Raw genomic sequence first — 12,398 nt, forward strand, 5'->3', positions numbered from 1 at the left:
ACAGCGCGTGAAGCACTCTTCATATAACAGCGTGACCTTACTTTTGAGATTACCCTCGTATATCTAGCTATGAAAAAAGTGATGAGTATGTTAGTATACACCACACCATGGACAAGTTCGCATGTATGTCAGGCTCTCAGTCCAAGAGGATAGTTGTGCATAAACAGAGAATGCATCTGTACATAGATGGAAAATTTAGGGAGCTATGGACATGTGCCCAGATCCTTCTGAGACTGATCAACGAATTTGATGCAAGCGTTAAGGAACTAGAGAAATACATCTGCATCATTCTGAGAAAGAAAGTAGACGACTTGGCTGTAAAGGTTGATGGAACTGAAAAGAAAGTACATGATGTAACTGTAAAGCTTGAGCGAAATGTATGTGTATAAGGTGCAGTCTGCGAAGCACGTGAAGCAGATGCCAATTAAGCATAAGATAATCTCTGCACGGAAGGCCCTTCAAGAGAAGTTACGGTTGCTCAGGTTAGTACATTTGGATTGAGAGCAGACACCGTGAGAAACGTTCAAACCAGTAACTGAATCTCACTGAACTCTCAGCGAAATTGCACAACAATGACGATGACGCTATTGCCGGTTTCTTTAGCCCGCACAGTGACCCCAGGATAGACAAAACATTCGGCGTCAATAATGAAAAATCATACATTGTTGGGTACACAGCCTATAACTTAAAATGAAAAAAACAATACAGATAGGGGATAGGGAATTTCAAAGAACACCAGGTCTACTGAACCTCATTTTCCTAAAACCCTAAAAAACAGTAAAATTTTTACCGAAAGATCTGGAGATGTTTGATGAAATACTACAATTGGCTGGTGTACATAGGAATGCAGAAAACCATCGCAGTGGCAAATACACAGACAGTATAAGGCTGTTGTTATTACGCTGTCGGTATGTCAGCGGTAATGGCATTGACATTTGGCATAAAAATGTCAGCAGTCCTCCTCAGCATATATACTACGACGATCCCAACGAGATAACAGATTGACTACGACTGCTTATGGCATCAGCTGCTGTGGCCAATACCACTCAGGTTGTCTCAACAATTTCAAAGCTTACAGAGAGAGGTAGAATCGAGTAAGTATGGAGACAGTTGTTTGAGAGCTGCACAAACCAGCACACAAAACATACCGTCATAGGCATGTTATGATTAAAGTTTAGATGACGTACGGCAGGCTGATCTTGTAGATATAAGGGAATATTCACATGAGAATAATGGATTCAAATATGTTCTAATGGTTTTTGATACATACTCCAAATTTGCCTTGGCATTACCTGTTAAACAAAAATGGGGAGAAGTGTCGGGGTGGTGTTTGAGTGTTTGTTGCAGACAACCTCCAAACCGATCATGGTGGGGAGTTTTAGAATAGGTATTTTAAGACTGTGATGCAGCGGTGTGGAATACATCATTACTCATCATTCACCTACCTGAAGGCGAGTATCGTGGAACTTATGAAGAGAGCAATAAAAGGCCAAATGTGGATGTGTTTTAATCTTCGTGGCTCATGCAAATCGAAAGATATCCTTCCAAAAATAATTGCACAGTGTAATCGAACCAAACATAGCACAATAAAAATGAGACCAATCGATGTTCATGATAATGGACTCATGGATACATTGTACTACCATATTAAAATGCTGAATCTACGAAAACAGAAAATTAATATGGGTGATTTGACACATATCTCAAAACACAAGACAGCATTTGAGAATCATACCTTCCAGTCTGGTCGAGTGAGATATTTACAGCTTCGAAAATCCAGAGAACAAATCCCAGAACTTACAACTTAAAGGACAGAAGTGGTACTGAAATTTCAGGATGCTTTTACACCGAGGAAACGCAGAAGAGCTCAGAACGATACTGTTTCCCATAGAGCGTGACATAAGACATAGAGGGAATAGAGTAATAATGTAATGGCTTTTGCAACACAAAACAGCTGTATTGATGCTGATGATTTTGTCATATAATGGGCTGTACAGAGCACAACCAGCACAGTAGCACAGTGACCGTGGTAGGAGGTGCATTATAGGAGACGCTGGTATTTCCGACAAACTTTCCATTGAATTGCACATTCTGGAGTATAATTACTACAGACCTGGAACAAAGCTTCAGAAACGTTTGGCTCATGGTGATAAGAGGATTAACCTGCTTGACGAGGCGTGTTTGGTACACGACATTGAATACGCGCAAGGTCTCCCAGGAGGTCACGCTGCAGATAGAATTTTAGCTGACAAAGCCAAGGCAACACGTGCGAGTAAGGATATTGGTATAGGCCAGTGCATTGCGGCATTTATAATTGATAAAACCACGTATGGTGAATTTAAGTTGGGCTTAGAGATGAGTTATGAATTGTACAAGTCGGGCACTGAAGAAGAAGAAGAAGAAGAAGACAACGATTAAGAAGGAGAAGGGACGATTAAAAAACAGTGTCCTGACCGTACATCGGAAATGCTTATTCACAGATAGGCACAATAAAGAGACTGTCACAAATACAGCTTTCGGCCAGTAAGACCTTCGTCAAAAATAACTATACACACACACACACACACACACACATACACACACACACACACTCACTCACTCACGCAAACGCAACTCGCATACACATGACTCCAGTCCCAGGCAGCTTAAGAGACTGCAGTCGTGTATGTGTGAGTTACGTGTTTGTGTGTGCGCGCGCGCGCGCGCGCGTGCGCTTGTGTGTGTATATGTCGTCTATTTTTGACGAAGGCCTTATTGGCCGAAAGCTTTATTTGTGACAGTCTCTTTGTTATGCCTGTCTGCGCACAGCATCTCCACTATATGGTGAGTAGCAACTTTCCTTTCCATAACAGACGAATGGAAAAACTGGTAGAAGCCGACCTCGGGGAAGATCAGTTTGGATTCCGTAGAGATATTGGTACACGTGAGGCAATACTGACCCTACGACGTATATTAGAAGATAGATTACGAAAAGGCAAACCTACGTTTCTAGCATTTGTAGACTTAGAGAAAACTTTTGACAATGTTGACTGGAATACTCTCTTTCAAATTCTGAAGGTGGCAGGGGTAAAATACAGGGAGCGAAGGCTGTTTACAATTTGTACAGATACCAGATGGCAGTTATAAGAGTCGAGGGACATGAAAGGGAAGCAGTGGTTGGGAAGGGAGTGAGACAGGGTTGTAGCCTATCCCAGATGTTATTCAATCTGTATATTGAGCAAGCAGTGAAGGAAACAAAAGAAAAATTCGGAGTAGGTATTAAAATCCATGGAGAAGAAATAAAAACTTTGAGGTTCGCCGATGACATTGTAATTCTGTCAGAGACAGCAAAGGACTTGGAAGAGCAGTTGAACGGAATGGACAGTGTCTTGAAAGGAGGATATAAGATGAACATCAACAAAAGCAAAACGAGGATAATGGAATGTAGTCGAATAAAATCGGGTGATGCTGAGGGAATTAGATTAGGAAATGAGACACTTCAAGTAGTAAAGGAGTTTTGCTATTTGGGGAGCAAAATAACTGATGATGGTCGAAGTAGAGAGGATATAAAATGTAGACTGGCAATGGAAAGGAAAGTGTTTCTTAAGAAGAGAAATTTGTTAACGTCGAGTATACATTTAATTGTCAGGAAGTCGGTTCTGGAAGTATTTATATGGAGTGTAGCCATGTATGAAAGTGAAACATGGACGATAACTGGTTTGGACAGGAAGAGAATAGAAGCTTTCGAAATGTGGTGCTACAGAAGAATGCTGAAGATTAGCTGGGTAGATGAAATAAGTAATGAGGAGGTATTGAATACAATTGGGGAGAAGAGAAGTTTGTGGCACAACTTGACTAGAAGAAGGGATCGGTTGGTAGGACATGTTCTGAGGCATCAAGGGATCACCAATTTAGTATTGGAGGGCAGCGTGGAGGGTAAAAATCATAGAGGGACACCAAGAGATGAATGCACTAAACAGATACAGAAGGATGTAGGCTGCAGTAGGTACTGGGAGATGAAGAAGCTTGCACAGGATAGAGTAGCATGGAGAGCTGCAGCAAACCAGTCTCAGGACTGAAGACCACAACAACAACAACATTGTTCATTCCATCCTGGATTTTCAATTGTTTGAAACTTTATCCTGACAGCGATGTACGCATCTAATAGCGCCCCGAAGCATAAAAAACCCGTTAAAGCACCCAGGGTTCTATTGAAACCCAAGGCATCAGGTGGAGGTATTCCCTACCTCATTCCTGACCTCGCAGGGCTCTCAGCGATGGGATCACTGGCTGGTGGTGTTGCAGCTGTTGCCTGGACAGTCAAGAATGCACAAAGCTCTCAGGAGCAGCTAGAATAAGCAACAAGACATAACTGCATGACAGAAGCAGCAGACATCGGGAATCGACTACAAACCATACAAGAAAGGACTATGTCTCTTCATCAATAAAAAAAGACCGTTAGCTATTCTACCAGACAGACCGCTTACAAATATAGGTGTTCCCAAGTTCGTCAGGAAAAAATTCAGCGTTCTAAGAGTCCGCAGTGTGTTTATGCGGTATACATTACCGAAGACTATGTGGAAGACTGCAGAATTGTGAATTTAGATGTTGCTGGGGATCAGGAACTGACTGGATGGCGTGTGTTAAGGAAAATGCAAATAACTTTTACTATTTTGATTCATTTGGATTGATGCAATTTACTGATTTTTCCTGTGAGTGGAAACAAGGTATAAGATCGTCGAGACCCCACCAAAGCTATTTACTTCCCAATAACAGTTCAAGCTGTGGACTATCTGGAGTTGCATATTGTGGACCAGGATAATCGACTTGCCGATTTTCGCGGCGAGGAAATCATTGTACGGCTACCTCTAAAGCGGAGCCAGCAGTGACTTTTATCGTGCAGAGACCCAGAAGCGGTCTCGGTCTTCACGCAGCCGGGACTGTTGGAGGCAGAATCGGCGACCTTCAACTCGCCGGACCGACAGCGTTGGCGGTGAGCTTCAACCAGTCAGGGATCGCAGCAGACCCGTATTGTCAACCAAGACAGGATGGACGTAAGGTATAAAACGGCAGTCCACAGTTGGTACTTCACAACACAAGGTGATGACATGTCAAACTATGAGTTTCTTAAATTAATGGGTCTGAAGCAATGCAATGCGTCGTTCGATGTAACTATCCCAGTGGAATAGTCAAGAGTATTATACACCAGGAATACTTCTCGCATAAACCTTATGCATCAGCCACATGTAACAAGAACGATGATTTTAGGATTGTCATCCAAGACACTTTGACCCTCCCAGGCAAGGGTTTCATATGTCTTGATGGATCATTTACTCAAAGGGATGATACTGCTACAGTGGCATCGAACCTTACATGCAGTATTTCAGTTTTCTTGTTTCATGAGATACGATGTGGACGTAAGAGGGTCGAGATTGACTGTACACGCTATATAGGCCTATCATCAATTCGTAAAACATATGTGTCTGCTTCTCCCTCAGATACGAACGATTTAGAACAGCCTGGATGGCTTATTGATGAGACAGTACATACAACAGTGGAAGAGTACAAGAGATTTACTGTGTGCATACAATTACAACTGCTTACCTTGAGGACATGTGGCGAATTGTTCTGAATGCTAAACAGAAACTTATTTTGGTACGGACTGCAATGAATAACAACTTATACATCAAGGAGCTCAAGAGGAGAACGAGATCACCACCATCAAAATAATATGGAAAACGCCGCACAACGTAGTATTGGATGAGCAATGTTCGAAGCTTTTGAAAGTTCTAAATGCCAGTATATTTCTACCATCATCTTTCCGTTCATGGGAGGTTTTCAAGTACCCAGTACCCAGTACCCAGTACTACAAGCACACAATCGTTATCTATCAAAATCTCCTCTCGGCTGGAAACGCTCAGCTTCATCATACTTGTGTTTCAGACCAATAGAAGACAGAATACAGCAAATGATTCCGCAAAATTTGATACATGTTAGTTACTCATGTCGGAGACTATCTGAACTCTGAATTCCTTCCTTATGATAATTTAAACCTGCAGTGTGATGAAAATCTGTATAGTCTAGCACATGACATGTGTGTGAGCTTCCATGCTCCATACTATGAAGAGGAGGATGTTTACTCAGCCACGGACATTCAAGGAGCTGGCACAAATCGTCGCAATACACTGGTCAAAACAGAATGAGATAATTAAATCTGAACCTATAAATGTACGAATTGAATCTGAACCTTCAGCAAATTTCCTGGAAGACACTGCAGCATCTCAAGGTCTGAAAATCATTGCAGATACTCAAGGTTTCTATGATAAACGTAGACAGTACATATTTAAAGATGTTGCATTCTTAGCATACACAGAAGATGCAACTATGATTGAGACATTCTCAGCAAACATTGCATCACTGAGGTCTTTCAAGGTTGTGAAGTGAGCTAGAACACGGAAGAGTGGAAAGCGGTTAACACATTTCTACATGGAATTCTCTGGGAAGAGCCTGGAATATTCTATAAAGATCTGATGACTTCACTTCGGTTAATCGACTACATGGATACCACCATCTACGTGAAGGGAAAGGAGAAAATCGCACTGATGCGTCGAATCTTCACTTTTGATGCTATTCAAGACCTGGAATTCTATGGGTGCCCTGCTCTCCATCGACTCAAGAAGAAGATGTGTGAAAATAGTGTTGTTATGTCAGATTATGAAAAGGTAAAATTTCTATTAAGTTGGATGAGAAATAAATGAATTTTTAACATATAATATGTGTGTACTTTTTTTCCCTTACTGATTTCACCCTTTTCCAACTTTGATAGTATATAATTTTACCCAGATACTATGTCTGTGATTTTCTTCAAGTACAGTAGATATAATTTTAGACATGTTTACTACATGCCTTTGGAAATTGACATGGTCACGTGCCTCCTGCTCCCATAAGCCAATTATTGCTGCATGACAGGCATAATCCCATGCAACCGTACTATATATTTTGTTATCTGTCATCTTAAACTTCAGCTCTTTAATAGCACTCATCTTCAAAAAAATTAATATCATATGTGTCATGCACGTCCTTTATATACATTTGTGACGGTAGCAGTTTGTGAAATAACAACAAAGACATATGGTAATGAATTTTTTCATTTATTCAATTCACACAGGTATAATTTGGTTTTTGAGATACAGTGCAATTCTTGAAATACAATTCAGTTCTTGACGTACAGTTTAGTTCTTGAGATACAGTTTGAGTCTGATATTTCAATGCAGAGATATTTTTAACTTACAACCTATTACTAATAAATAGGAAAAAATAATCTATCAACAGTAAGACTGATTGAGAATATTTCTACAATTTTTTCCAGGTTTTCACAATTTTTCCAGATATATAAATCTACGCTACAAACTAATGTGGAGATACTTTTTTACTATAACTAAATTACACAATCTCAGTAGGTTGAACAATAATTCTGATGGACTTTGTACACTTAAAAATTTATGTCTTGCACAGCTAGCGGCAGGTGAAACTTAAAAAAAAACTTTACTATTTACATGACGCACATGATGTGTAGATATATATTTATGCAGCACACGTACGCTGTGTATGAATAAATAAATATACAAATTTTTTCTTTGTTTATACTCTTGTTTACATTTTTTAACTTTTTTTTTTACTTTTTTCCCTGTGGTGTGCGTATATATACACTCCTGGAAATTGAAATAAGAACACCGTGAATTCATTGTCCCAGGAAGGGGAAACTTTATTGACACATTCCTGGGGTCAGATACATCACATGATCACACTGACAGAACCACAGGCACATACACAGGCAACAGAGCATGCACAATGTCGGCACTAGTACAGTGTATATCCACCTTTCGCAGCAATGCAGGCTGCTATTCTCCCATGGAGACGATCGTAGAGATGCTGGATGTAGTCCTGTGGAACGGCTTGCCATGCCATTTCCACCTGGCGCCTCAGTTGGACCAGCGTTCGTGCTGGACGTGCAGACCGCGTGAGACGACGCTTCATCCAGTCCCAAACATGCTCAATGGGGGACAGATCCGGAGATCTTGCTGGCCAGGGTAGTTGACTTACACCTTCTAGAGCACGTTGGGTGGCACGGGATACATGCGGACGTGCATTGTCCTGTTGGAACAGCAAGTTCCCTTGCCGGTCTAGGAATGGTAGAACGATGGGTTCGATGACGGTTTGGATGTACCGTGCACTATTCAGTGTCCCCTCGACGATCACCAGTGGTGTACGGCCAGTGTAGGAGATCGCTCCCCACACCATGATGCCGGGTGTTGGCCCTGTGTGCCTCGGTCGTATGCAGTCCTGATTGTGGCGCTCACCTGCACGGCGCCAAACACGCATACGACCATCATTGGCACCAAGGCAGAAGCGACTCTCATCGCTGAAGACGACACGTCTCCATTCGTCCCTCCATTCACGCCTGTCGCGACACCACTGGAGGCGGGCTGCACGATGTTGGGGCGTGAGCGGAAGACGGCCTAACGGTGTGCGGGACCGTAGCCCAGCTTCATGGAGACGGTTGCGAATGGTCCTCGCCGATACCCCTGGAGCAACAGTGTCCCTAATTTGCTGGGAAGTGGCGGTGCGGTCCCCTACGGCACTGCGTAGGATCCTACGGTCTTGGCGTGCATCCGTGCGTCGCTGCGGTCCGGTCCCAGGTCGACGGGCACGTGCACCTTCCGCCGACCACTGGCGACAACATCGATGTACTATGGAGACCTCACACCCCACGTGTTGAGCAATTCGGCGGTACGTCCACCCGGCCTCCCGCATGCCCACTATACGCCCTCGCTCAAAGTCCGTCAACTGCACATACGGTTCACGTCCACGCTGTCGCGGCATGCTACCAGTGTTAAAGACTGCGATGGAGCTCCGTATGCCACGGCAAACTGGCTGACACTGACGGCGGCGGTGCACAAATGCTGCGCAGCTAGCGCCATTCGACGGCCAACACCGCGGTTCCTGGTGTGTCCGCTGTGCCGTGCGTGTGATCATTGCTTGTACAGCCCTCTCGCAGTGTCCGGAGCAAGTATGGTGGGTCTGACACACCGGTGTCAATGTGTTCTTTTTTCCATTTCCAGGAGTGTATTTACATATAAATATGCATGCTTTTCGTATTTATGCTTTTTACATATACATTCGTACACATAACATGTAAATAAATATGTTAAGTAGCTAAACAAATATTTACATGACGCACACACACACACACACACACACACACACACACACACACACACACAAATACTTACATTTTGGAAAAGTGTCACACCAGCTATGAATAATTGAGGATGACATCCACAAGACAATAGGAGGAACTCCTATAAAACCGCTAAGCAAAGCCTCCAAACTTACCAGCCACCTGTCTTGTAGTTCAAAAATGAAGAGAGAAAATTAGCTCGAAACAATCAAGAAAATTCTGAAATATAAGCAAGCAATTTTACAAAGTTGTTAAATTGTGGAGAACCATGAGCATATTGCTAGAACAAAATGCAAGATGCAATCACACAAACCCAGAACCCCCAGTGTGAATGAAATACAAAATATCATTAAAGATATAAGAATCGGACTTCAAGTGTCCATTGCATAGAGTTCTCTACACATTACTAGCTTGGAAACTGAGGACAGTAGCAGTTTCCGTCCGGTTTGAAACTGATTGTCACTGACAAGTCGTAACATTTGTCTATGGCACCTGTCGGGGTGTTACTACGCAGCGCTACCTGTTTGCAAGTGGCACATCATTGCTTGTGTACACACTGAACAGTTCGCTTTGACACATTAACAAATCGAGAAAATTTATTCACGGAGTGGTCACGAGCAAGTCCAAAGGGGGTGACCAATACATTTTACGGGTAGCTTATGCACGGGATTGGTGCATACGTTCGCAGCGTTTTTACGTAAGTTTTATAAACACAACAGACACTCATATACACCAATTTAGTATTGGAGGGCAGCGCAGAGGGTAAAAATCGTAGAGGGAGACCAAGAGATGAATACGCTAAGCAGATTCAGAAGGATGTAGGTTGCAGTAGGTACTGGGAGATGAAGCAGCTTGCACAGGATAGAGTAGCAAGGAGAGCTGCATCAAACCAGTCTCTGGACTGAAGACCACAACAACAACAACAATATGAAAATTCAAATAGCAACAGTGAACTACAAATAAAAAATGACAATCGATAGATAAACTGAAATACCAACATGCAAAACAAAAACACTTTGAACATATCCACCAACCTAATACATCTACCCGTTCCACATCTTTGAAGACTATATTCGTTCCGTATCACCTTCTCTCGTGATAGGGTGTACGCAGCACGGTGAATGAATGAACGAACGATTGCGCAGGTACACCTGGAGTTGCTGGTGCCGGACATGTCCCCAGCGGGCGCGCTAGTGCCGGCGCACTCCTTCTGCGTGGATGGCGTGCGCGTGGGCAGCGAGCTACTGCACGTCGCCTTCGCCTGCGTCTGCGCAGGGCCGGCGCCCTGTGTGCGCAAGTGCTGCAGGGACTACCAGGCCTACGACCTCACCGGCGGCGGCAGCTGCGTCTTCGTCACGGAAGAGGAAGAGGACCGCGACCCCAGCACCGGTCACTGGCGGCCAGCGCCAATGGTCAGTGTTTCTGGTAGTTGTTTGTGACGCCACACCCTCGAAGGATGTCGATGGAGTCGTAAAACAACCGTTGACTACCGTAGACTATCACAAGTAAGCGTAGACTACGGTAGGTTTCCTTGTACCTTTGGTCTGTTAAGATTTAACCGCTTTATCTTTACGTTAGGTGTGTTGCATACCTATCAGGCGTTACCTAATTTCGATCACTTTATTTGCTAGGCGATCAGTTTCTTGTTAGATTCCCCTAGCAGCTGAAAGTGGTGAACTGTCTAGAGTCTGAGTAAGGATATATAAGGGGCTGGATAACCTACAGAACATTTTGTTCTACATAGTTAGCCTCCCATCTGTTACTTAAAAAACAAAATTGCAACTTTCAATATTTAATTCAAGTCTTATTCAAAAATTGTTAATTGGTAACATGCAAGATAAGGACGATTTAGTAAAAAAATATAAAAAAGACGATACAGGTTTTTATGTAACTCTAGAAAATGCAATTTCTTCGAAACAAGGTAAAATTAAAAACTCAAAACAAAACATGTAGAACATTGCTTCAGTACTTCATCGAGCTTATACACTACTGGGCATCAAAATTGCTACACTACAAAGATGACGTCCTACAGACGCGAAATTTAACTGACAGGAAGAAGATGCTGTGTTATGCAAATGATTAGCTCTTCAGAGCATTCACACAAGATTGGCGCCGGTGGCGACACCTACAACATGCTGACATGAGAAAAGTGTCTAACCGATTTCTCATACACAAACAGCAGTTGACCGGCGTTGCCTGGTGAAACGTTGCACTGACGCCTCGTGTAAGGAGGAGAAATGCGTACCGTCACGTTCCCGACTTTGATAACGATTGCGGTTTATCGTATCGCGACATTGCTGCTCGCGTTGGTCAAGACCCAATGACTGTTAGCAGAATATGGAATGGGTGGGTTCAGAAGGGTAATACGGAACGCCGTACTGGATCCCAACGGCCTCGTATCACTAGCAGACGAGATGTCAGGCATCTTATCCGCATGGCTGTAACGGATCCCTCAGTCAACAGATGGGAACGTTTGCAAGACAACAACCATCTGCACGAACAGTTCGACGACGTTTGCAGCAGCATGGACTGTCAGCTCGCAGACCATGGCTGCAGTTACCCTTGACGCTGCATCACTGACAGGAGCGCCTGCGATGGTGTACTCAACGACGAACCTGGGTGCACGAATGGTAAAACGTCATTTTTTCGGATGAATCCAGGTTCTGTTTACAGCATCATGATGGTCGCATCCGTTTTTCGCGACATCGCGGTGAACGCACATTGGAAGCGTGTATTCATCATCGCCACACTGGCGTATCACCCGGCGTGATGGTATGGGGTGCCATTGGTTACACATCTCGGTCACCTCTTGTTCGCATTGACGGCACTTTGAACAGTGGACGTTACATTTCAGATGTGTTACGACCCGTGGCTCTACCCTTCATTCGATCCCTGCGAAACCCTACATTTCAGCAGGATAATGCACGACCGCATGTTGCAGGTCCTGTACGGGCCTTTATCGATACAGAAAATGTTCGACTGCTGCCCTGGCCAGCACATTCTCCAGATCTCTCACCAACTGAAAACGTGTGGTCAATGGTGGCCGAGCTACTGGCTCGTCACAATACGCCAGTCACTACTCTTGATGAACTGTGGTATCGTATTGAAGCTGCAAGGGCAGCTGTACCTGTACACGCCATCCAAGCTCTGTTTGACTCAATGCCCAGGCGTATCAAGG

The 12,398-nt window shown here is 43.6% G+C and overlaps 1 protein-coding gene across 1 annotated transcript in view; it reads left to right on the top strand.

The window, feature by feature from the left end:
• The window catches only part of LOC126204057 (uncharacterized), a 71,545-nt gene extending 60,886 nt beyond the window's left edge, over positions 1-10,659 (top strand). Inside the window, exon 4 of the mRNA XM_049938480.1 lies at positions 10,366-10,659. Coding sequence (XP_049794437.1) covers positions 10,366-10,659 — 294 coding nt within the window. The remainder of the gene's footprint in view (positions 1-10,365) is intronic.
• Positions 10,660-12,398: the final 1,739 nt, after the last annotated feature.

The sequence above is a fragment of the Schistocerca nitens genome, chromosome 9 (genome assembly GCF_023898315.1).
Source record: "Schistocerca nitens isolate TAMUIC-IGC-003100 chromosome 9, iqSchNite1.1, whole genome shotgun sequence".
Classification (NCBI taxonomy): domain Eukaryota; kingdom Metazoa; phylum Arthropoda; class Insecta; order Orthoptera; family Acrididae; genus Schistocerca; species Schistocerca nitens.